At 46.9% G+C, this 27,101-nt stretch overlaps 1 protein-coding gene across 3 annotated transcripts in view; it reads right to left on the reverse strand.

Moving 5' to 3' along the window:
* LOC117002114 (immunoglobulin superfamily DCC subclass member 4-like) overlaps nt 1-27,101 on the reverse strand; it is an 87,250-nt gene that overhangs the window by 45,980 nt on the left and 14,169 nt on the right. For all 3 annotated transcript variants that reach the window (XM_033070940.1, XM_033070939.1, XM_033070938.1), the window contains exons 2-3: nt 11,340-11,669; nt 4,522-4,663 (exon numbers count right to left, since the gene is read on the reverse strand). In XM_033070940.1, the coding sequence (XP_032926831.1) occupies nt 4,522-4,663; nt 11,340-11,669 (472 nt within the window). The remainder of the gene's footprint in view (nt 1-4,521; nt 4,664-11,339; nt 11,670-27,101) is intronic.

The following is a 27,101-nucleotide window of genomic DNA, read 5'->3' on the forward strand; positions in this document are numbered from 1 at the left end:
CCTGGATTCCTAGATGGCAGCCTCTTTATTCTTGAATGCAAGGCGCAAAGCCTACGTGATCTTTTTTAATTATATATGAGATCCATTTTTAATTGCGAGTCTCTATAAACAGAGCTGCCGAGGTTTGACAGGCAGCTCTGGGTTATCAGTCTTCATTATGAAAAGGACACATTCAAAGGCAATTGCTAAGGGGAGGGATAGCAGCTATTCCACAGGAACAGCACAAAGACAAGTTATAACCATGAACGCCAGTCCTGCCATCCACAAAGATCGCAGGAAGTCAAACTGTGGTTCTCCAGGTGCTGAGACAGCTGGAGTGCCATGAGCAAGGATCATGGAGCCAGGAAACCTTAACAGGTTACTCATCCTGCATTCAAGCCATGGTCACCAACAGCACACCTGCTCCTGCAGACATTTATCCTAAATCTGCACTCATGGAAACACCTCCCATGCCCTAAGCCGTCTGTCCCAAAGACAAATATCCCTGCTGTCAGTCTTGCATCAATCCTGGACTTCAGCTAGTGCAGGTGAACTCATCATGTCTTCTCCTCTTCACAGCTGATGAAGAAGAGCTCCCAGAGCTTCTCCAGTGACCATTCAGTGTGCACTGAAACAATCCTACAGCCTGATTCATGGACAGAAACTGGCTGAATCTTCCCACGTACACAAACGCAATGCCTTACATCCCTACAGCCACGTTCTGCTACTTACAAAGACATTTTGCCCAGGATCAAGCTCCAAAAGACCTCATAGGAGGTGATACCCAAAAGCCCTCATCAGGATGCCTCATCAGGACCCAGGAGAAAGATGACAAATATTTGCATCCTCTCAGCTCCGTGGAGGGAAAGCCTCCCACTGCGATAATATTTATTTTTGTCGTGCATCTGCTATTTGAGTCTGTAATTAATATCAACATATTTCAAACACCAGGCAAGGCATCTCCCAGCCACAAAAAGACACTTCAGTGATGTATCACAGATTCACTGAGGCTGGAAGAGACCTCTGGTCTGTGGCCTTTCTTCTCTCAGAGCAGGGCCACTAGACCAGGGCACTCAGGACCCAGCTTCTCTTGAGGGCACAAAACAAGCCACTGTGTCTCTAAAGAGAGCAGGAGATGGAAACAAGGGGATGGAATGGGGAAACTTCAGCAAAAGAGCTCAAGACAATCCCTTCAGCACCAGTGGTAGAGATCTGCTCAGTGCAGTGCATTCTGTTGGGAAAACATGGCAGCAGTGTGGATTGCTCTGCTGGGAAGCAAGGAGGGAAGAAAAGCAGGATTTCTCTAGCCACCATTTTTCCCAGCTGCTCACAAAGCCTCCAGCTCTTCAGGGTCCCAGTAGCCCTGAACTAGAAGCCTTCAGGCAGCCTGCAAGGGCATTTGCTCCATCCCCGGGCTCCCTGCAAGGAAATTTGCCTGATGACTCAGAGCAGACAGTTGTCAGAGCTTTTCTTCCACACAAAGGGCAAATCTTTCTGTCTGCTCACCTTCACCAAGGATTAAGCAGGAAACAAAAACTAAAGGACAGACAGATAAAGGCCCTGGAAGTAACAGAAACACTAGAACTTTGGCAGTCCCAGGACTTGCTGTTGATGCTGCAGTGTCAGGATCTCAGAGAAGCTTGCCTGGATGGGGGTGAAAACCTGGATTACACTGAAGGACAGCACACTCAGAGCAGGGTCAGCTACCACAGCCCTAAAGGCAACAAGAACAGCAGGGCACACACACAGAGCTCTTCCCCTCCCTGACAGCACAGAGGGGCTCAGGGCTGCTCACCAGGGTAGTGCTCACAAACTGAAATCAAGCACCACTGCCTCGTGTCCAAACACTGCAACCCCACTGCTCAGAGAATATCCTGGCATTAACCCCCATTCCCTTTCTTACCTTCTCCCCAGTAAACTGCCAGCACACCCTCCCTTCAGCCTTTTGAAGGTGCCTAGGACAGCCCAAAGCACCAGTCCTGAGCACAATGAGGAACCTGCAGCTCTGTTGCCAGGCTTTTGGAAGCCCTTTTGCTCACAGCTCCAGAGTCCTGCACATGAATGTGAGCCACATCAAGGCATTCCTGACACAGCACAGAAATAAACTCTACACACAGATAAAACCCTCACTTAGCCAAAATGTGGAAAAATATACTGTGATTGCAGAGTATGTGGTCTGTAGGTTATGATTTGATGTGCAGACCTTCAAAGACCTCCAGTTCCCAGCAAGTGCTCATCTTGGCTCTAGAGAAAATAAACAGCAATTTGGAGCCTGATGTGAAACCCAGCCAGCACCTCAACCAGAGATTAAGCCAAGAGATGTTGCACACATCCCAAAGCAACTGCAATCTAGAGAAATCCTGTGAGCCACCTTTCAGCAGCTGCTGCAGATTTAAGACTGTGTTTATTCAATATATTTCAGAGCCAGAACTGCAAAACAATCTGTGCCTTATTCACGTATGGAATTTAGATTTTTGTCCTGAAGAAGGACAGGAAAGGTATTCCAAAAACACCTATCAGCACTTTGGTACCCCTTAGGTTGTTTAAGCACTTTTTTAAGCTCAGCTTTCAGGACCTTTGAGGTGGCACCATGCTAGAACCTGCATTAAGGGGCAAAGGCTGAAAAGAGTGCCCAAAGGTAAGAACAACAAAGAAAATGGAGGGGAAAGAGGAAAAAAGAGGAGAGAAAAGGAAGAAAAGAGAAGGGAAAAAAAGAAAAGCAAGAAAAGGGAAAAGTAACATGAGTTTAATATGATTATTCTATCCCTCTTAAATCACACTGATGTAGCAGCACTACCCCAGGGCTGTATCTCCAGTCCCCTTTGCACACCCTCCCAGCCCCTGCTATTCTGGAATATGAAATCATCACCCTGACACCTGCCCAGCCAAAGGGTTGCATTTTCACAGGCTCATCTGACATGTGCACAGGAGGGAGCCCACAGTAATCAGGGCAGCCTGAGAGACCATCCTTAGGCACGATGCAGGGAGGATAACAGAGCTCTGGTTGGCAGCCAACATTTCCTGGAATTCACTTAATTCCTTCGAAAGCCGGTTATATTAAATCCAACAACAACCAGACAACAACAAAAAAAGCAAATCCTTCTGAAAAAGCATATTAGCTAGAACATGATTTAAAAAGCAAGATCTGCAGAGATTATGGCCTGGCTTTTACAAGGAAAACAATTTTCAGGCTGCCCGTGATGAAAGCAATCTCTGAGCAAGTAATTTCACAATATCGAGCTGTCTCATTAAAAAGCCATTGTATCTGTGACACACTTCTCCCTGCAATCCCTCCTTTTTGGTTTTTTCCTTCCTTTTTTATTAGTTTTCTTCTCATTACAATGCAACAGCCTCCTATGAACTTTAGATGCCACACTCCACACTCAAGGATTTAAGTGGGTATTCTTATAGAAACAGTCACTGCTGCAAAAGTATTTCTGAACTTCCCCCCAAACACCCTCCTCTTTTTTTCCCCTTTTCTGCCACCTGAATTAACTTCCCCAGGAGGAAAAAAGCTCCTTCTGAAGAACAGAAAAGGTGTTTTAAAGAACTAAAGGACAATTCAGTCACTGATCCCCTGCAGAAGTGATGTCTGTAGACTAACAGACAGACAGTTAATTGTTTATCCCCTCCTCTGTAACTGACTTTCATAAAGGAAAAAGTATTATGCTACAGGCCTCTCCTTTTTTCTCCAGAAAAAGAAGATTCAGCCTCATTTACTAGATGGTGTCTAGACATGGGAGTAAGACAAAGGAAAAAGCCTCTCATTAAAACCACAACCAAAATCAAGGAAAATCCACATCATGGAGCCCAGCTGGGTACACCCAGGTCAATACTCCTCACCCCAGGCCCCAATCCCCCAAAGAATTCCATGTCACTTCACACAAGAGGACAAGCCAAAGCAGCCCATGCCTTGCCATGCCCCATCCCAGGCACACACAGGCCTTTGCAGGGTGCAGGTTCTGCACTGTAATAACTAGCACAGAATCACAAGGTTGGAAGAGACCTTCAAGATCATCAAGTCCAAGCCATGCCCTAACATCTCCACTAGACCATGGCACCAAGTGCCACATCCAGTCTTTTCTTAAACACATCCAAGGATGTGACTCCATCACCTCCCTGGGCAGACCATTCCAGTATTTTATCACTCCTTCTGTGAAAAACTTTTTCCTACTATCCAACCTGTATCTCCCCTGGCACAGCTTGAGACTGTGTCTTCTCGTTCTGTCAGTGCTGCCTGGTGAAAGAGAGCAACCCCCACCTGACTAAAAGCAGCTTTCAGGAAGCTGTAGAGAGTGAAGGGTTGTTTTTCCTTTGTGGTTTGAATATTTGGGACAAAGTTCATTTTATTTGGGTGTTTATGGACAGTTTTTCTTCAGCTCCTTGATTACCTCCTCTTACATCACTTTGTTATCAGGTCCAGACCTGGTCTGTCACCTCTCTGGTCATTCTACCATTTTATAGAACGATTCCACATCCCAAATGATCAGGTTTGGCTTTGCTCTTTTCCAAGCTGACCCAAGAAAGCAATCAGGGAGTCACCTGGGTTCTGCTGGGACAGCTTCATGGTCCTTCTCCCAGGTGATGACAGGGGAGGGCACCCCCTCGATCCGGCACTCAAACCTGGCCATGCCATTTTCCTCCACGGTCTGTGACTCCGGCTGCTGGACAAAGCGCGATAATGCTGGGGAAAGAAGGGAAGGAAAGTTAATAACTCTGGGTTTCTGCTGAGAAATGCAAGCCTGTTAGCATGTATCAGCTAAGAGAAAGGCTCTTCTCTCCTAAAGATAACCTGAAATGTAATTCCTCCCTTTCCTGTGCTCCTACAGACCCTCAGCAAACCTAACAGCAGTAACTGAAAGGTTTCATTACACATTTGTATAAATTCGTTTCTTGCCTCATTTTCTCCCTTAAGGACAGCAGTGTGAGAGAAAGACAGACAATTTGGCACTTTCAGCAGTTACCTTCCTAAACTGCTTCCTTGTCTGTTCACTTGCTCCATTTGGGAGGGACACAGAATGAGAAACAGAGGGGAAATGCCACAACCCCAGAGATGAGCGTTTCCCCCTTGCTTTGCAGCATTCCTGCAGCCACAGGAAATTAAAACAAGGCAAGAGGAAGAGCAAGGCAGATGTCAAGTTACACAAAACAACTGCCCACAGGCTGGCAGTGCTGGAGAGCAGAGGCAGAGCCCGTAAGGGTTTTGATCCTCCATGTCCTACCTGCAAAAACCAACTTCATCCTATTCAAGCAGATGATGGGAGCAGCCAAGGGGATCCAGACACCCTGCTAAGAGGAGGATGGATTTCATACCTGCCAGGACACTTGTTTGCTGTCCAAGGCTCACCTCTCTCTGTACATGTCTTTCCATAGTAAAGAGGCTGAACTGCTTTGGAGACAAAGCAGTAAGGTTTGGAATTGCTCACAATCCACAGCTGCCTCATCTTCCAACCCCATGCACACAGCAAAATGCTGAAGCAGAAATCATCCCCCAGGGCTGTCAGCATCTGTCCTACCAACAGCATAACTGGAAGGCATCCCAGTGCCAGGTGGAGTTTTTTTGAATATCCATGCTGGCTCCTGGATGGGGGCAGAAAGCCTGTGCTCCTGTCCACCAGAACTGGCTTCTGCTTTATCCATCTCTGTTAAACTGTCTCTGCAGGGAAACTCACCCTGCTGGACAAATCCATCCAACAGAGCTCAAACACAAGGCCCAGAAACCCCAAATGTGGAACAATAAACATAAATTTCAGCCAAAAACCACACTTGGATGCTGGACCAAGCACAGCACTGTGCTCGAAGGACCCCAAGTGACCTCCTGGCCCTCCAACACAATTATGTGCTTGTCCTGCCATTGCTTTCCAAGAACATCCATCATTGCTTTGGATTTTGTAGGACTCCAAACTTGAAGTTTTTCTTTGCATCTCTCACACACACAAACATCCATGCACACACATACAGGCCTTATTGCAGTGTGAGCTTGAGAAAGTATGTACAGTTTGGAAAATGAAATGCTTTTGCATGACCCATTTTAACCTCGGCATAGTCTCAGCTGTCATTAGTGTTTTTCTTTAATTTAAATAGTTATCACATGTTTCAAGCAACTCATTGCTCTCCCCAGCAGCTACAGACCAAATTCTCCCACCAGCTGTCCACCACATTTAGTTTTTCAATTCAATACAAATGGGATGAAAAATGTTTTCCTGGAAAAAGCTGAAAAATACATTAATATGTAAGGCCTTAATTCAGCCAACTGCTTTAGTATTCTCAAATATACACTGCAGACCACTTTACCACAGAGTAAATTCTACAAATTACAAAACCTTTTAAGCTCATGTTTATAAAACTTGCTGAATCTGAGTTTAAAAGAAAATCCATCAAATTCCAGTGCATGTTCAGGATGGCACCTTCAAAACAACTCTTGACAGCAGATACCCTTAATCCTCTTTGCCATTATTCTCTTCTCATCCTACAGGTGTCAATGAGAATATTTTGGGAAGCTCTGGAAGGTCATGTACCCATGAACATCATGATGGGAGGTAGGAATCCTTCTGAAAAATGAAATTTGTTGGCATTTCTGTTTTCTCCACTTCACGCAGGGTCACCTGTGTCTCTGCTGTCATTAAGTGGCATCACCTTGGTGTACAAAAGGTGACAGAGCCTGCCTGGGCTCCCTGTCCTGGTTATTCCTGGCTACCACCTGCCAGACCTGGTCCTGCAAGGTTGAAATTCCCAGTTGAGAACCAAATCCTGCCCTTCACCTCCACCCAGCCCCACTGTGCTGGGCTGGCTCTTCAAAGGCCAAGAAAAGCACCTCTGACAGAGCCTCATTAATGTGCAGGGAGTGTGACCAAGCAGTGACCCTGATGAGGGAGCACAGTGTCCCTCTGGCCCAGAGCAGCACACAGGAACAGCCACATTCCCCAAGGGGAGTCACAGCTCCTGGCAAAGCCACACAGGCTGAGAGCTCACACAGCTGAGGGTTCAGCCCTGGCAGTGCCCAAAACCAGTTTGTCTGTTAGTGCCATCTCAGAACTCTTGGGGTGGGCTTCAGAGGCTGAGCAGATCCAGAGCATTCTTTTCACAGCATGAAATTAGGGACAGTGGGGATAGGGATGGGCTGGAAAAAATCACCTCTGCAAGCTCTGAAAGCATTCTGCAGCCTCCTCTGTGAAGGAGAGGACAGAGAACTTCAACTTTTGAGCACAGAAAGTAACACTAAATCAAGGCAAGAAAAGTGAAAAAGTTCCTTTGATGCAAGACTGAGCAAGACCCCTGGATGCCAGCCCTGAAAGGATCAGGCAGACACAGAGTTGTTGGTTGGGCTCATCAGTGCTCCACAAGCATCTGCACCAGCTTGGGGCCAACACCAGAGCATGGTGTGATCCCCTGCGCTCCTCTTCTCTCATCCCCAGGAGTGCCAGGGTGGAATGGATGGGGCAGGACAGCACCTCTAGTTCGATTCAGAGCTCTGCTGCAAACAGCTGGTGCTGGGAGGAAAAGGAATCAGGCAAGGGAGGAGAGGACTGGAGAGCAAGTCCTGCCACCTGGACACGCTGCATGGGCATGTGTGCAGGCCACAGCAAGTGCAGGACAGGCTCCAGCACACTGCCCACCCTGGGGCCACAGGATCCTGGAGCCACAGGATCCTTGGGGGACTGCTCTTCTCCCACAAACAAATTCTGGGCTGCTGCAGAAGTGCTCAAAGTGAGAGGTTTTCCCACAGAGAGGCAGGGATAGGGGATGCTTGAGGGGAAAAGGCAAACAAAGAGGACACATACTCAACATTATTTTCAACTTCTCAGCTAAGGTTTAGCTTGCAAAACCATCCTCAGCCACAAAACCTCCCAGTCCCATTGCACTGATTATCCTGAACACCTTAATAGGCCACTCAGTAAGAATTACCCACTGCAGGTGAGAAGGTGAAGAGCATTCCAGCAAATTGCCCTCAGCCACAGCCGAAGCACCGGCTCTGTGCCTGCAGGAGTGGGGCAGGCAGCTCCCTCCCCGCTGACACCTTAAACCCAGCTGGAGCCAAGCCGTGTGTGCCAAAGCTTTCAGCCCTGAGCCCAGGGGTGACTGCAGGATGGTGAAACACAGCACCCTCCCCCTCTCCCAGCAGCGTGATCCGTGCAGGAGGCTGTGGGCTTGGAAAAGCTGCCAGCCAGCAACACTACACCCCAGGCAGAAAATGCAGTCTATGCAAGGAATTCAGCCTTCTGAAAGGGGCTCGCTGCTCTCTCCCACAGCGCTTTGCCCTCAGACTCTCCGCGTGCTCGTCCTCTTTGTACCTTCTACAATTATCAGGAGATATTTCCAAGGTGGGGGCAACATCAGCCCCCAGTGAGATCACAGACACCACCCAGGCCACCCCTCTCTGAACGACTCACCTCTGACCAGCCGGGCTGGAAGGGGAGCACGCACAGAAAGTGGTGGGAGCAATTTGCCACGGCCCCCCCGGCACGGTGCAGGCACAGCCAGCACAGAGCTCTGTCTGCAGGGCCATATGGCAGCACGGGACTGTTCCTGCCCTCCACAGGAGCCAGCTCCACACCCACCCTAAACAGCATCTAAAGCCACATCTAGAGCCATGGATGTCCAGAGCCTGTGCATTCATCTGCAGGAAGTTTTTCTGCCCAGCGTGGCTCTGCCTACAGTCCCTGGCCTTCACTCACCTGTGCCCCTAATTTACAAAATAAATAGGGTAAAATCTATAAAATAAATCCTTAGAGTAGCAACAAATCCTAGTCTGCCGTTCCTCAAATCCCAGACACGCAGGGCACCACAGAGAAGACATACAGCCCATGTGGAGAGAGGATGATGTGAGATTCTGTGTGTTGATTCCTGCTGTGGCCTGTCCCTCCAGGTGCAGAACACTCCAAACCTCTCCCCTGCTCCCTGCCAGCAGCCACACCATGCTGGCCCATTGCCTCCAGCCACAGCAAATGTCTTCATCTGACAGTCACAATTACTGTAATTTTCTACAACCTCCCTTGCACAAAATGTTTAAGCTAAATTAAAAGCTTTAACAAATCTTCATCGATGTAGTTATTAACAAGTAGAAAGCTACACCTTCCCACACCTATAATAACGCTCCTGGTACTTCCATGTGGGAGCATGTGGGGCTCAGGAAAACCTGCAAACCCAATTTATCATCTGGAGCAGCTGCTCATTTACAGACACCCTCACACAGGAGCCCTCACAGCCTTGCTCCTCCCCATTTGCCATGGGGTGAGGATGGTGACCATGGCATGGGGCCCTTGGTGGCACACAGGGTGCCAGGGAACACTGGGCAGTGAGCCATATGTTTATCCAGCAAAATGCCAACAAGCAACTCCTGGACCACGGTGGAAGGATGGAAGTCATCACACTGTCACAGCCTTCACACACCATTCAACCTCTGCCACTCCAGCCTGACTGCTTTGAAAGGCCTCCTCCAGCCTCTGGGCTCACTGCTGCCTGGAGCATCCCCTCCCTCCTCTGGAAAGTCCTTACACAGAGGTGCCAGAGCTGCTCTTGGGGCTGTCAGGGGGAGAAGTAGATTCCCACAAGCCTGAAACACAGCAGATGACACCAACAACACCAAAGCAGGGCTGAGCAAGGCAGGTGCTATGAACATCCAATGCTCCTACTTGGTACTGCAAGACTCAGTGGCACAGAGAGCCCCACAGCCTGCAAGGGAGCCCCATCCCAGGGAAGGAAAAGAGCTGCAGGTCAGAAGGACAAGCTCATGGCAGGAATAACACATCCCACCTGCTCAACAGGTTTCCTTCTACTGCCCCATCCTGATTGGCAGGCCCCAGGGGAATCAGCACAAAGAATAAGCCCATCCACTCTGTCCAGTTTTGGATAGACCGTGCTCAGTGGCAGAGGGAAAAATGAAAAAAGCCAAGCCTTTACAATCCTCACTTGCTCCAGCTGAATGCTAATGGAGCAAGTGCTTTTGCCCAACCCTGGGAACAAATCGAAGCGAGAGATGCATTTCATGAATCAATTCCCTCGCTGCTCCCTGCTCAGAAATGGTTCTGTCAGGTGCATGTGTGTGCCCTGGAAGCAGAGTTTTCCCTGTGAACATGGTAATAAAAGGAGACATATGAGTACACACAAGGAAAGAGTTCACCTGAAATTTCCCATTTCTGGGAGAAACACAGAAAGGGATGGAGAGAGGCATCACCCATGTACACTCCTCTGGAAAAATTCAGGAGGGGAGAAAGGCAATTTAAGTCAGCCTCTCCATTTTGAGATGTCTCCATTGTTCTAACTTGTAAGACACCAAACAATAAACCCAGGACCATAAAAGAGACACAGCCCATTGCCACTGGGCAAGAGACACAGCACACACTTCAACATAAGTCATCCCTAAAAGGGAATAAATATATCCTAACCCAGGCTGTCTGGGACTGAGGCAGGAGCAGCCAAATAAATCCAGCTGGACCAGTGACAGCTTTTCAACTCCAGGACTTCCACCTCCTCCCAAACAGTACCTGTGTGCAGGACCCCTGATTGCATGTTTAACATTTTCTGAGCAGAAAAGGAGGATATGTTGCAAAGGTTGAAGATTTTCTCCTCATCTGGCAAAGCTTCACCAGCAGTTCTGGTTTCCACAGCACAGTGCTCACAGACTGAAACACTCACTTGGCCACACCTGGATGCCCCTGTCTGGGGTACCAGAGCCTAAAAACATCCCAGGGTAAAGGGGGTGTCAGGACATTCCCTCTGCATCTTCACCCCCCATAACTCCCATGGTGTGCTGTGCAGCTGTTTTCAAGAACATTTACACAAGTCACTGTACTAGAGAGAAGTGTTACTGTGTTTGTATTATTTTCTAGCCTCACCTATTTATTTGCAATCACTTAAAATAGCCCCTGGACCCAAGCCTGAATACAAAGGAATTTTATTGTTGAACTCTGTGCAGAGATTCAGCAGTTCAGATCTTGGAGTGTTCTTCTCATACAAACAAAAACTGCTCTGGAGAGCCCTTTCTTTCACTTCTTCCATACAAAGAGATATTCAGCTCACAAGCTGCCACAGCCAGACCCCACCACAGCCTCCTCTCCAAGCACAGGGGCTGCACTCAGGGCTCTGAAGTTCTCTGCAAAAACAAGCATTGTCTTCTGGAGAGAGAAGGGTCTTGTTTTTAAACCACAGTTAATGGCACTTACCTGGAGAGTTGCACAGGATGTTGACAGTGGGAAAATAGGAAGACACCACTGCTTATTTGTGGACTATTCACAATCCTACCTATACATCATTATTGCAATTTTATTTCACAGACATCTCAAGCTCCTGGGGAAGCAGATTTCTGTATAAATACCAGGAGGGGAAAGAAAGAAAATCAACAAAACCCCCAGAACACTTACTTGAAAACCTGACTGCAGCTGTTTGACTGGTGACAGTCCCTAGGGAGGTGTGAGACACACAGGAATAATTCCCCTCAGCACCAGCCCTCTCGGGATATTTACTGTCCTTTGCCACAGCCTGGGATGAGATGAAGAGCGATCCATTTGGAAGCACATGGAGATGTTCCTGCTCCACTAATGGAAACCCATTCTTCTTCCATGTGATATTGATCACTTGCTCAACAGGAGTCAGGTTACAATCCAGAATCACCACTTGGTTTGGCTCCAGTATCACCTTTGCAGGACCAGCACTACAGCTCAGCTCCAGAGAATCTCCTTCTGACAGCCTCCCTGCAAAGAAAAAACAGTGTTACAGTGGGAGTTACTTTCCTTGATTTAATCACATCCCAGTTTTACACAGCAAAGGAGCCATGGCTGGGGGTAGCAGGTGAAATTGAGCCCTGTTGGGTGACCAGCACAGCCCATGACTCCTGCATTATCCATGCCCCATCCCTATGGCTGTACAACCTGCACCACACTTCTGTCATTCTCAATGGGCCCAGCAGCCACCCCTGCTGCCTACACTCATTTCCATGCTGGATTCGAGCAGAGAGCAGCTGGAGGAAGGTGAAGAGGTGCTAAGAGTAGGAGCAAACACAGAAGATGCAGTAAGGGCCCCAACCTGCCACCCTGCACATCAGAGCCTCCTCCAAGGCTGATCAACACCCACAAAACAATTTAGTGCAAAGTAAAGTATCCAAGCCCCATGTGGCACTCCAATGCCAATGACCACAACTTAGTAAGAGCAGCTTCCCCTCTAACTGGCAGTAAGAGCTCAAGTGCAGCTGGGTAAGCAGCAACTCCCACTGATGTTCATGTTCTGGGAAACACATTTCAAAGGAAAGACAATAAAAGAATGGTTAAAAACATGACCTGCTGTTTCTGAGCATTTTATCCCATATAGGTGAATCCAGAGGGAGAATGGATGGATGCATTTTCCCCACTAGAAAAGGATATTCCAATTGTTAGCAGACAGTACCCAGCACGTGCCCTTAGGCAACCTCCCTGCTGCAGCCTGAGGCCAGAGCAGTGACCAGCAACAAGCTCAGCTGAACAGATCTTGGTCTGGCTGACTTCCAAACCCACGTACTCGAGGGGGCTCCACCTCTGAAACAATGCTCAGCATTTCCTAAAAGAATATTGCCATTAATAAAATGCATTTGCCGTTAGAGTTCTCCAGAGACACTAAGTCAATGTTAGCTGGCAGCGCTGCTTCCACACACCAGCAATTTCAATCTCTGCTGTGCTCAAACCATCACCATCCACTCTTTTTATGGCTCTGCTCCAAATTATTTTGTCACTGCTCCAATCAGAAATGTTTCCTGCCTCTATAACAAGTTTATCAACACTGGATATGAACCACATGGCTCCCTGCCCGTCTCCTATCGCAGAAGGCTACAGATTAATTTTATAGGAATTCAAACACCCTATTAAACCTGCTACTACCTACTGCTGATAAAAGGGCTGCACTTTAAAAGAGTGTGTGTTAAGCATGCAATTAGGGGCAATGACACACAAAATTACATATGCAGGGAGATGGAAGTGTTTCAAGGCATGTGCTGGAAACCGCAGGTGCCCTTGGAAGGGAGGGCCTAACCCTGTCCCCACATGTGGCCAATTCAGTGCCCATGGGGACAGGAACTTGTCAGGTTTGTCATCACTGAGTTGTACAACGACCACTGAGAACTTGGTGCTGGCCAGCTCTGTCCCTTCAGTGATGAGGAGGCCACACAAGAACCCTGCCTGTTGATTGTCATTGTTATGGGACAGAACAGACCCTCTTCTGTCACCTTCACCAGGACATCCAGGGGGAATCTCCCAGTCCCCAAAGATGAATTCCAGCAGGATACAGAGATGCCCATGTCACAGCCAGCCACTGTACTCTGTGACAAAGGGGCAGCCACTGCCACAGAGCAAATACCTGGATTTAGGGTTTTTCCACATGGATGCTTCCACCACGCTGCCATCCCACACTCTGCAGGGAGAAAGCACAGGCAGAAGCAGCAGACAGTGAGCTCCCAGTGTGTACACACCTACACACCACAATGGAAATCCTGCATTTGTCAGCCAACACAGCCCTGGCAGGTCCAGGTCAGGCAAATGTCACCAAGTGCCCTGCTGTAGGACAATCCTGCCCATTCATGTCTCCTAGGGCAGATCGGTCCTTTGAGGATCACAGCAAGCTACAGAACTCAGTGGCTCCCCAAAAGGATAGAGGGAGGGGAACAAGGAGCTGAAAGGCTGCCCCAGATGTACTGGACAGACACTGCCTCTGGAAGTCTTTCATGCAAGACAGCAGGTACCAAAAAACTGCGTGAAGTAGTGAGAAATTTAGCACACCAAATACCTGTGCAGGTGACATGGACAAGCACAGGAGAGGGTTAACAGCTGGAGAAAACTCAGCTGAGCTCAGGACAGGAGGCACACTCAGATTCTGTCAGGAGAACCCTCAGGAGAATCCACGGAGGAGCAGTGACACAGACACTTCTCTGAAGGGATGTCCCTGCAGCAGCTGCTGCTGTCACTGGTGCTCACACAGCCTGTGTGTACACAGCACCTCTGTGGAGCCAGGGCTGCTAGGGCAAAGGCTGTGTGCAGAGCTTATTCCAAAAGACCTGAAACTTGGCTGGGTAAAGCCTTCATTCTTTGCCTTTCCTTACATTTGTCATCTTTAGAAGCTCCTGTTCATTGCTTGGGGAACCTGTGTATCTGTCCTATTATGTAGTTTCTTCAGACAGCAATTAGAATGGCATTTTGCTGAAAATTCTCCTCCTCTTCCAAAGGTGAAGTGCAAGGGGACAGCCAGGAATAGAGAAGGGATCTGCAGTGCAGCTTCCCACAGTAAGAAGCAATTATCAGCCTCTCAAACTTCAATTCCTTAAAAAGTCAACTCAACCTGCTTGTAGCAGAATAAGAACAGAACATATTTTCCATCACAAAAAAAGTAGCTGCTTTTCAAAACCGTGTGGTGATGTTTCTATATCCCTAAACCAACTGTCTCTTTTCCCCAAAGTCAAAACCTACCTGGATCCAAGCTTCTGCTTGGTTGGTCAAACATGTGTGACCACCCCTCCTTGTTTGTTATTGAACACAGCCTGTGGGAAGGCCTCCAGCTGGGCAAATGAAGTTCCTACCCGACACCAGACTGCTCTGACCTGTCCAGAATCATCCAGCCCTGCTTCCTGCCCTTTTGGCCCCAAAATGCTGCAAGTTTTTGGTGACAAGCCATTTGCAGATACAGAGGTTGAGCAGTAGGGTCCAGAGTGCAGACTCTGCATTGCAAGAAGCCCCAGCCCTTTTGTCCCAAGATGTTCAAAGAACTGCATAAACACATCCTGATTAAGGAAAAAATACCTTCCAGGCTCTGGAAACGTAGGAGGAGGTCTGGTTCAAAACACCACACTAAATTAGCAAGCCTGACAATGAGATAAAAGCCCCTTCAAGGGAAGGGATCAGAAGAGAGTAAAATTAGTCCAAGTGAGATCAAAGACAAATGAAATCAGGAATGTTAAGTGCTTACAGAAGCTGCTGACTATTTCCAACCTCCATTCTTCATCCCATAGTGACAGAAATGGATGGGACCCTGGTTAAGCACAGAGCCACGTGTGCTTGTGCAGCCTCCTGCTCACCTCCACCCCCTTCCCTGCCAGAGGTGATGCTGTCAGGAATGCAGTCAAGGTGGGCTTCCAAGACAGGAGCCAGAAGGGCTTTTTACACCTCAGTCCAAGGCAGGTGTTCCAGCTGCAGACCTGTGCTTTGGAGCCAAACAGCTTTTTGCTTTTGACTCCTCCTGGAAGTAGTTTGAGCTGCTGAGCTATTCCAAGGTGGGCAGTAACAGCTTTCAGATCATAAATGGATGTACAAGTACACACTCACATGTAGATACACACAACCCACTTGTGCATTCACATACAGAGTTCTGGGGGAATGCAGATGTATTCAAACACAGAGCATGCCCTGGAATGGAGGGTCTTTGATGTAGCAAGTTAAAAGCATTTTGTTCCCCATGAAAATTATATTTTCTGACCCAGGCTCTGCGGGGTTTTTTTCACTCTCCCCTGTGTTGCTAACCCCTAGGCTATGCTGTGCATAAAAACAGTCCAGGAGAAAATGTTCTTTTTCTCCCATCTATTTCCTCACTTCCATCAGCCATCCATCCACCTCCGGCATCCAGGCCCAGTGAAGTAAATTAAAAAGTCTCCTGTTGAGTGGGTAAAAAAACAGGGCGTTTCAAGTGAACAAAGGTCATCAAATCTTCAAGGCACAAAGCTGTCCTCTGCCCTCCACGGGAGCACAGCCCCTGCCAGCCCGAGTTCAGATCCAAGGCAGGCATCTGAAAATCCACATTAAACCAGCCAACAGCCCTTCCCCAGTCACACATCTCAGCGTCCAGCCAAACCCCACTCCTATCATCTCCTCCTCCCAACATCAAAGGGAGGCAGGAACAGCCACATGTACCACTGAGTAAAGGTGAAAAAGAACGGATTCTGTTGGGTTTTAATTTCAAATCTATAAGTAAGCAGGTGAAGTGTGAGTGAGCAATACAGAAAGGTCTGACAGATTGCTGACAATGCAATTACTTGGACAGAGGTGAGACTCTCACAGCAGTGTTTTTACATCCAGGACATGCAATACTCCAAGCCCACGGAGCTGGGAGCTTTCACTCCATGACTAAGAACAGCACAAATCCCCACTTGTATCCCTGCACACAGGGCTATTTCCCTTCCCCTCCCCTGAGGTTTAACCACTAAAATCAAGGTGGAAAAACCTAGACAAGGCAGATGCTTGTTCTGGTGAAATTTTGGCTATCAGCAGTAAACATGCCCTTGAGCTCTGCTACTCAGCACAAGCAAATAAAAGGTTACTGTTCAACAGGAAACAAATGGCTTTGTGCAGAGGAGAATGAGTCGTGGTTTAGTAATTACTGTGAAAACAAAACATTCAGGCATAAACCAAAAAGGATGCAGTGCACTGGCATATCTGTGTTTCTTCTCTAGCACAGCTGAAATCACCTGATCCACAACCCCTGAGTAAGGCCCATAAGACTGACAGCACATCTCCATCAATTCTATCTCCTCTTCAAGAAACACATTCAGCTGTGGAGAGCCAAAGACATTTAGGCACACACAAGATCCCAAAGCAAAACCACTCCTAAAACCTCAGCCCACTCAACAATTCCAAGGCTCAGACCTTCACTTCAAGGCATCTTTAGCATAGCTAAGTGAGGCCCCGAGAGCAGCTCAAGGACACGCAGCCCAAAGCAGCCAAACCACTGACAGCCTGCGGTGCCTTCCTGAGAAACCCCTCCAACACTCCCAGCCCAAAACAAAGAGCTGAGCCAAGCCAGACAGGACCCATTACAGCACAGGCCTTGGGAGATTAATACTTCACAGGGAGCAAAGTACAAGGGTTTCTAATCTGACACACTTCCAGAGCTGACATCACTTCTAGTTCTTGGCAGCCAGAGATTTTCCTGGGGAGCCGCTGTTGTGCTGCAGGTCCCACAGCCTGGAGCCTGGCCAGCACATTTCCTATTCCACACACATCTGGCACTTTGAAACTGGCTTGTGCACCTTGCAGAGATCCAGCCAAAGAAAACCTTCCCAGGAGCAAGAAAGTGGCTCAGGCAAGGAGAGCAGAGCGCTCGGTCATCGTGTGTGTTCTGTGGGATATCAGCACTAAGAGGAAAGGGCTCCTCTCTCCCCTCCACATCCCACAGGAGGTGGCAGGAATTCAAACTGCATTTGAGCCTCTGTCGCCTGCCTTAATTTATGTATTTATTTTGGATGTTGAACTCGTGGAACTCAACAGCACAATTAATCTTATTTAATTGGGAGTGAACAGCACTGAAGAAAAGTGAAGTTACTGCTTCCAAAGGGTTTTCCTACCTCTCAGCAAGCCAACTACTGTGCCATTGTTCTGCTTAATGTAACCTTCTGCCGATGCTCTTCAGAGGCTCTTAGAGCTGTAGAAAATCTTTACGTTCCCATTGTCTAATTCAAAGAGTGACTATACTTCAGTGTGTCCCCATTAAAGCAACACAAAGCTCTCTTTCTTCTTGGAAACTTTATGCATTGACAATTACAAGTCAATAGCTTGGTCTCAGTCTGTTTTTAGGGCAATTGCACTTGGCAAGTGGTGACCCAGAAAGAAATCTGGAGGAAGGTCTGCGACAGTCTGCATGCTGGGTGCTCGGCAACACCAGCACTGAAAGCAGAGCCCGAGGAGCTCTGGGCTTGGAGCACCCCACTCCCATGATCTCTGCAGAAAGAGGCTGAAAGAGGAGCTGGACACCTAAATCCCCTTGTGCATCACTTGTTCAGCCTCCCCACAGCACAATAAAATAGAAAACATTCTTCCATTAAACTGTAAGGAGGCCTGTGAGACAGAAGGGTCAAGATCCCTACATTCCCTACTTAGTTACCAGATGTTACTGGAACTTTCCACCTTGTAACAGCAACAGGAATAAGAAAGTTACACCTTCAACACCCATTAAGCCTCTCTGGAACAGAAGGCTCCTAAAACTAATCTCCAGAGCTGCTGAAAAGACCATTTTATTAACACTTGATATCCAGGCACAGCAGAGCCAGTGCTGAGCAGTGCTCACCAGTGGGAAGCCAACCTTATCCTAATTCTGCATATAAGCAACCTGGATGCTTTATTTAATAATGCAGCATCTCCCACTGCTGCAGGAGTATTTATCCAGCTGGCAGCAAGGGACTCTCAGATCATCCCCTGTCACTGAGCTGATCCCAGCCTTTCATGAGCAGCTGGGTGCCAGCCCAGCACTGCAGGCAGCAAGAGGCAGCATGTGGAGAGTGTCACATTGTCCCCACGTCAAGGGGGCCGTGCCAAGAGCAATCCCCTCACACCCTGCACACATCCAGCTGCAGCCATGGGGTGTGTGCAGTGTCCTGGTCACTCCCCAGCTTGGGCCTGGGTGCTCCTCAAGTCCTGGCACAAATCTGGACCCAGGATGAGCACTGGCATGGAAAATTGGAGCATGTAACTCTCCCCAAACAACAATGCTGGGCATGAGCCTCTGGCCTTTGTCCTGCTCAAATCCCCAGTTCAAAACAAAAGAGCAGAAGGGATGGCATGAAAGAAACATTGCACATGCAATATTACACCACTGTTTATGGGCCATACCTGGAAAGAATTATATCATCTAAAGCTGTAATTACAGTAAATAGATGTGCTGTTTGGGCTGGGATTGAATTAATTTTCTTCACATGTTGAAATGAATACCTTTGTGTATAAATGTAACATTCACCAAGGAAAACACCAAGGAAATAGAACAGCTGAAAAGATCTTCATGGAAGTATTTTTGAAGATGCTCCTAATGCTGAAGTCAGCTGAAGCTGTTCATTTCAGCCACCCAAGACCATGAAAGCCACCAACCCACATAGCCCTGGAAACTCTAACCAAGTAAAATGCCAACCAATTTCTAGAAAGAACTAAGTGCTCTCCTGCTTCCACAGAAGCATCAGATTTGCCCAAATATCTGTGTTTACAGATGATGTCTAACAGATAGGAACAAACACCACACCAGTTCTCAAGATCAAGTTCCTTGAGATGTGTGTTATTCTGATGTATCCCCTGCAACAAATGGTCCAGAAAGATGAAACAAATCAATAATAGTAATAATTTATTCATTGTGTTGAATTGTCAATGGCAATTATAACAGTAAAGTGCTTGACTTTCACAAAGGTTAAGCATTTGTATTTTCCCCCTCTGACCCCAGAAGGGTTTCTGAAGGCAGAAGAAGTCTAGAATTACAAAATCCAGGTTTGCTAAACTCAGCCTTTTTCAGGTCTTCTCCCCAAGATGTCTCACAGCAGAACAGGGAGAGATGTCCCCATGTAGAGCAATATAAATGTGAATTTCCCTTGCACTGAAGGATGCTCAAAGTGCCAATGGGACTTAAACACTAAAATCCCTGCAAGCCTCTCCACCATGCTCTCACTGCCTGATCCAGGGAGGACTGAGCTGTTCCTGAGCCTTTCCCATCCCTCCATGCCCACCACCCAGAGCACTAAACCTCAGGCTTCACCCCACAAACATCTCCCAGGCAATGTCCATCTCCTGGCCCTCATCTTTTCCTACTTTAAAAGCCAATGAGGACCAGCTGAGACAATCCCTGCAGAAGCTGCTGCAAGCACAGGATGCATGGGGAACTCAGGACAGAGCCCTGGGTTTGCATTCAGATTTACAGTGTGGAGGCACATTAAAATTACAAGCTTGAACAAGCGCACTGGAACAATAACACATCAGAGTCCTGTAATTGGGCCCTGAAATACACTTAGTGAAAAATACAGACCAGCTGCAATGCTGGAAATGCTCCTAATGCAATCCAAGGTAATTATTGGTAACAGACCATCAAACAAGTGCATTAATATGCTCTGATCAGAGAGAGAATCAGATGGACAGTCTGGCACAGCAGCTTGTACCTGCAAATTATGTAAATGATTTGAAAGAGCAAAGCCCCAAAGCCCTAGAAACACTAACTCTAATGAAAGTTATTAAATGCTATTTTTGTTATCTGCTGGTGTTAACATCAGAAGGCCCATTTGCTGCAGTGACTGTAATTGTGCTGCTGAGGGTCCAGGCTGAATAAGGCTGAGATTTGCAGACTAAAACAACTGTGTTGGATTTGCATGATCTCACCCACGCCCGTTTAAACACATAATGACTTCCTGCACTTTTCACTCGTGTTGGAAAGGAAACACAGTTATTTTGCTTTTGTGAGATACACAAGTTCCTGATTTTACTTCATCATACATGTACTTTGTCTGCAAAGGACACAGAGGAGTCTGAAAGAAGATCTCCTGTTACAACATTACCTATTTTTATACTTCAACTGTTTCAGTTTAGCATACTTTTAGGATATACTTTCATCTCTTCATGCCTGAGAAAGCTAAAAGTATGCAGTATGACACAAGCTTCAGTATCATTCCTCTTGAGAATAGTCACTTAACCAGAAACTAATATTGCCAAATAAATACACAAAAATCCTTCACATGTGAGCTACAGTTTTAGAGTATTTTGTAGTTCTTTCCCCCTGGGTTAATGACTTTGCATATTCCAAATATACAAATACACTAAATTAAAAAATGTTCACTTCCAACAGTGAATATTTTATCAGTCAAGTTCTCACCACCCTAAGTATTAAAAAAAAAAAAAGGCAGCATACCAATGCCAGACCTTGGGCTCATTCTAAGAGGAATAAAAGTGTCCCCACTGCAAGTCTGAATCCAGCAGCCAAACTCCCCAGCTAATAGATCCTGTCCTCTCTACCAGACAATTCTTTAGCCTTTGTAACTCAAAATTTTACACATAAAATGCAGTGTAAAGCTGTGGAGCAAGCCTCCTTCTTCTCCCCCGTTTTAAAGACCTCCAGAAACTTGGGCTATACTTTACAATTTCAAAAGAAACACACCACCTGTCATCTTATTTTCTTTTTTTCCACACTGCAAGAGAAGCACACTTCCAGCTTCCATGGTGCACCCAAAGACTCATCCACCTCCAGTGAGGCAGAGGCACCTGCAGTGAGCTTCAGACCTGGTTCACTGTCCATCTTTCTTCCCAGCATGTCACATGTGCTGCATGTCACCAAGGACAGCGAGAAAGCTCAGCAGCAAAGGAAAGAGGAAGAGTAGCACAGAGAAAGGACACAAGCCCTTTGACTCTGCCCTGCTTGGGTGTACGAGGCTTGTGCTTGGAGTGCCAGCTCGGCCCCAGAGCCCCAGCTCACCCCCCTGACTCTCTGCAAAGGAGGCAGGAGTGACAACAGCTGCTGTCATTTATTAGTTGTGTCTGCTGACGCTCACCAAGCCTCCCCAGGACGCAGCGCTCCGCTCGCAGCCAGACGGAAACGGCGAGTGTGACTGGAGCAGCAGGACAAACACTTCTCCATCGTGTGCTTCCCCTGCACAGACACTTCCAGTTGTCTTGCCTGTCATTAAAAGGAACTTACAACCTGCTGCTGAATGATGTCCTGTAATCAATGCAGCCACAAGATGCCCTGGAAAGGACGTGGGAGCACTGCTCAGCAGTGATATTTATGAGTGCAGGACCCCACAGACCAGAGCAGTCCCAACTCTCCTGAGTGTTTCCACTATTTACACTGAGATCAGAAAATTAAAATGATATTTTACGCTTAATGGTTTGAGCAAGACCTGTGAAGTCCTTCTCTCAGTCCCATTTACAACACAAACGCCAATGACAGAGCAGCAGATGGTCAGAAACACTCCCCTAGAATATTCAGGCGATTCAACTTGAATCTGTGCCCAAATCATTTAACTTTAATGGATTCTTTCATTAACAACCAAAGAAAAGGAATATGGTTGCCAGGACATTAAAATCACTTTTTCAATTATACTGTTATAAAATCGAACAAATTAGCTGTAATTCTTAGCTGAAGCTTAAATGGAAGCATGACTTTATGAAAGAAATTAAAATTGATTTGGATTAGTGGGCATCAAGGGCTTTTTAAAAATTAACAAGATTCTTATGACTTCATAGCATGGATGGATTAGCTGGAGGTTTTGCTGCCCTGTGCTTGCTACCTGCCAAAGCATGGCAGCTGGCTTCACAGCATTTGTTACAGCAGGGTTTAATTAGACTGAGGGGAGAGAACACAAGGATTGAAGCTGGAAACAAAGTTCTAGAAAAGCTGGGTGGCGTCTGAATTCACCTTCTGGACCCAGCCCAGCAGGGTCTTGGCAAAACTCAGGGAAATCATAACCTCTAAGCTTTAGCAGGACAAGATGTACAGATGTAGTGTTTAGCTCAGGATGGTCTTGCAAAACTGTACTGGATGCTTCACAAACACAAAAAAAAATATCAAGCCAAAGATGTCTGCTTAAAGAATACACAATTTTAATGCAGGCTATTGAAAAAAAAAAATTCCAACATATCACAGAAACCCAAAACAGGTGAGGATTAACAATGGGAGCAGTGGAGAAAGCAATTCATAAAGGAAACAAGAACTGTAACATGGGGCACATGCAAGTTGCCTACAACACAGAGCAGTGGGGTCACACTAGGAAGAAAAATGTCCTTTATATTGTATAATATGAACTTAATGAAAGAGACCTTCACTGAACATAACTTGCATTGATCCTAAAGACCAGGAACCCTAAGATGTACTTTAGAGAGCCATCCCCCTGCCAGGGAAGGCAGCGATTTGGAACTGCTGCCCAGAAAAAAGAGACTGAAACCAAGCTGGAGGCTTTTATACCTGCACTGGACAAAGCCTTTTAAAATTTATTTATTTAAAAAAAAAAAAAAAAGAGAGAGATAAAAAAAATAAGAAAAAAGGCACTAGTGGGAACAATCCTGTTTTGACCCCTGCAAGCTGGACAGGATGTTCCAGTGCTCAGGCTCCACCCCAAACAGCTCCAGGATGATGCACTGCTGAGAGCACCTGCCAGCTGGCACAACTGGCCTCTCTGTAAGGTAAATGCAGCAGAACATTTCAAAACCATTTTCATGAAATCTTGCAACACAAAGCACTTTAGATGACTCCCCTTTACGAGTCAGCATTTCATATTTAGTTATTTCTGCTCTTTATTGCAACACAGCGGGTGGCAATTTGCATCAGTAAAAGCTGGCTGGAAAAGTTAATCTTTCTTTGGACAATCCTGAATATTACTGCTTTGCCATAATCCTGCTGGTTTGTCACCCTGCATCTGGCTTTCAGATATGCCACAGAGTAATGTTCTCCAATAAATCAAGAAGAGCTTTACCCTTTGAACCAAGCTTTGAATTGTAATCACCGTGGGTCTCCCTGTGCTTGTTAGCAGGTCTTACATTTAAGAAAACAGAAGAACACATTTTAATCCAGAACCTTTCAAGATCCATGTGTCTTTGAGTTCTTTTAATGATTTAAAAATCAGGGCACCCTCTGGTTTTCTGTTAGAACTAATGGCAAGATCTGGCCTAGTAGGGTGGCAACTATGCACACATAACACACATAACCAAGACCTTTATCTCATCTAGGGTAGGGATCTGAAAAGCCTGGAGTTGGTAAGAAAGGAGACCCCTGGATGAGACTGTCACTGACAGTGATCCCTTTGCAAGGCAAAGCAGAATGGGCTTCTGCAAACCAATGTTTTAGGCTGAAGGTGACTTTTACTTTTGTACTACTGCAATGGCACAAGAGCAGGCACATCAAATTCAAGTGCTTCTGCTGAACAGGGTAGGAAATGGTAATTTCCAGCCAGGAGCACAGAACTTCCTGACCCAAACTGCCTGACCCAACCAAGCAGCACAGACAGTAACTGTACCTGTGAAATCTGGCCTCAGGCTCACACTACCCCCACAAAGGAGCAGGGAGAGGAACTGGCACTTCTCACCACACTGTAGGCACCAGCACCCCTGTCCATCAGCTCTGGGTTAGAAGCACCTACAGGGACTTCTGAACACCCATTTTGACTTGTCTACGAGTAGAAGCTTATTATTATCATAATTATTAGTAACAATTATACAACTATTATATATGTTAATATATGTCAACAGAATAAGAATATTAATATATTCTCTACAGGGTATTTCACAGAATTAATGAGATCTCATAATGAGCCTAACCTCTCTGACATTTTGCTGATACTTATTTCTAAGCAAGCTACTAAATTCAGTGTGCATCTGCTCCAGCATTGAACCAGCTTGCAACTCAACTGGATACCATAGGTGAAAAGGACATGAATGCTGATGGAGGGAGGTTTCTGCCTTGCTGGGGGCAGTGAGGGAAGGGGCAGATGTACATTTACTCCTGCTGCCTTTATTATCAATCTGGTTCTCTCTACTACAGGCAGCTCAGAGCAGCCAAGTTTTAAACCACCCCAGCTCCTCCTGCAGTGAATGGCAGCGAGTCCCCAAGAGCTCTTTGCCATTGACACATCAATTCAAGCACATCACAGGGCTGTCTCCATCTCCAGTCCCAACTCCTCCCCAAGACTTTCAAAGTGAACTCCAGTGAGGCTGAGGCTGTTCTCAACACTGTTTTCCTAGTGGTCTTAGCTGGCATGCAGGGCTTCCCACCCTCTGACACCTTCCCAGCACGCTCAGGTGCCACAGAAAGGGAAGTAAGCACTCTCCAGTGCACTGGGAATCACACCACAGGGCAGTCCTACAGCCAGTGAAACGTGCCCTCAGCATCCTCAGAGCCACACACAGTGGGACACCCAGGGGCACACAAGGCACCTCTTGTGTTCATTTGCATTCCACCTCCTGTACAAGCTGAGATTAGGTAACTCATTTCAGCACCAGATCCTAAAAGCTCTAATTCTCTGGTAGTGAATTCAGCAGCAAAATTCCCACAGAGAGGTGGATTTAGCCCTCGAGAAGCCCAAAACAAAAGCAGCATCTGTGACTCACCCATGAGACCCATAGCAACCACAGTGTAAAAATTACATTCACATGGACTTGATGCTACTTGTGCAAAACAACTCTGGAGCCTTTCTGCTGGCAGACCCCACCTCTGAACACTCTTCTTCCCTCTTTTGTTCTCTTTAGGACATTTGCATGGAAACAAGAGCCCCGTCTCTCAGCTGCTCATCTCGTCCTGCTGTCTGCCCTTCCTTCCCAGAAGACAGACTTTTCAGGGAGGCTGTTTCCAGGCAAACAGCCTGGAATGACAGAAGAGCAGAGCACATGAGCACCTCCCAGAGCCAGAGTGCCAGTACCAAGGCAGGGGTGCCCTGTGCACAGACAGCCTCTCACCCTTTTGGTGATGAAAGCTGCTGAGTACACAGGAAGAGTTCACTGAGAGACTTTCAGAGCCTCTTCCATGGAAAACAAGTCTCTTACTTCAAAACCATGCTGAGAAGGTCCAGTTGTGTGGAATGCAACATCAATCAGCAGCCAGGAAAAGCCCTGCTAGCCCGAGGTACCCCCAAACTCAGCACTGACATGTGGCACCATCAATATTGAGACTCAGACTCCTTCAAAAAAACCAACTCAACATTACAGCAGGTTCAGATTCTGCTCTTGCCCCTGAATCTTCCTGTCATTTTGCTCTCTTGTAACCATATTCTTGTTGTTCCAGTGGGGTTGGCTATGTGGAAAGTCTAACCAGAGTGGGGGGGAGCTGACAGCGACCTGCTCCGTGTATCTAACTCAGAGTGTGAGCCAGACAGCGCTGTCAAAGGGCAAAGAATACACTCTGGAAACAAAACCTCTTTGTTCCTCTAATTTTGTTCCAGTTAAGTCAGTTCAGCTGTTCCATATAACCAGTCAAAAACATCCAGCATTTCCCGAAGTATTTTAAGACTTCAAAGTTGTAGGTTTTATTTTGACAGTTTTAAAGCACATAGCTTTTTTTTTCTTTACAGATTTTTTTTTGCATTAAAAACAAGGCTGTTTAATAAATTAAGCTTTACAACAACCGCTGCCGCTCTGCTTTTATCATGGCTTCAATTAAAATATTGTTTCTTGCAGACAGCTAACGACTTCTGAGAAAAGAAAAGAGGTTTCACTGAGAATGTTTTCAATACACTCAATTTGTTAAAACTTGTGATTAAAACCAAACTCCAAGTAGGGCAGGCTCAAAACCAGGTGGGTTTAAAGCTGTCCAAGTTGCTGATATGAAGTCAAAACTTCACAGACTCAAGTGAGCATACCTAAAAAGTAAATTCTTCAACAACCAACAATGGACTATTTAGGAAAATGTGACCTCTCCAACGTTCACTGATGAGGAAAATGTAGGAAAAACACTGTTTAGATCAGTGCCTGGCAGCTCAGCAGAGATGGGAGTTCATCAGGAGCAGGCTGTTCCAGAACAAAACCTTTCTACATAACCCAGGCAACAGATCTGACCTTTTCATCTACAAAAAACAGTCAGCCCACCACTGAACTCATAACTGGGGGAGATCTATCCCTCAAACCCATTTTTTTTTTCACAGTCTCAGGGCCAAACCTGTTCTGACACCGACTGTCTCCTGTCAGGAAAGTGCTGGAACAGCTCAGGGACAAGACCTGTGCTGAAACCAAACCTGTGTGAACTCTCCCCGTGTAACCTGAGCCTCACACACCCGCGCTGACATTGTCACCGCACTGAACGGGAGCCAGGCAAGCAAACCAAGGACTCACGTCTTCAAGAGCAAACAAAAGAGGGTTATAAAAACTAATTAGCTGTTTGTGCTCGCTGCTGCTCTTCTCTGCAAAGCTGTAACCACAGCGAGTACATCTCTGAGGGCTTCTCAACAGCAGCTCTGCCATGGCCTGGGCTGGGCCAGCTTCACGGTGCCAGCAGCAAAGGCCCTAATCCCACAGTTTTGAGGTCAAAGCTCCCCTCACACAGTTCACAGTACAGCCCACAACCAGCTGTGTCAGCACAACTGAGAAAGCAGGATCAAGCAGCCGTGGGGACGAAGCTTTTAAGCTGCGATGCTGCCAAATGCTTCGTATCACAGCCCTGACTATTTGCATTTTTGCCTTGGGCCCCATCTGTAGCTTCCCATCCATGTAAAAGCTGTCCCCAGGGAGAAGAAAGGCTACTGTCCATTTGTTCAACACATCTCAAGTGCATCCAGCTTCAAATGAAATAGGTGGTAAAACTCTTTTCCATGCAGTTCTGACTCTCTTGCTGTCTGGGGGCAGGGAAGGCCAGAAATTGAAGCAGCTAGTCCAGTGGCACCAGAGCTGCTCCCAAGCCCTCCCAGCCTTCCATACCAGCAGCACATCCTCAACATCAGAATCACACATACACACTCTTAATTC

The sequence above is a fragment of the Catharus ustulatus genome, chromosome 12 (assembly GCF_009819885.2).
Source record: "Catharus ustulatus isolate bCatUst1 chromosome 12, bCatUst1.pri.v2, whole genome shotgun sequence".
Lineage (NCBI taxonomy): Eukaryota > Metazoa > Chordata > Aves > Passeriformes > Turdidae > Catharus > Catharus ustulatus.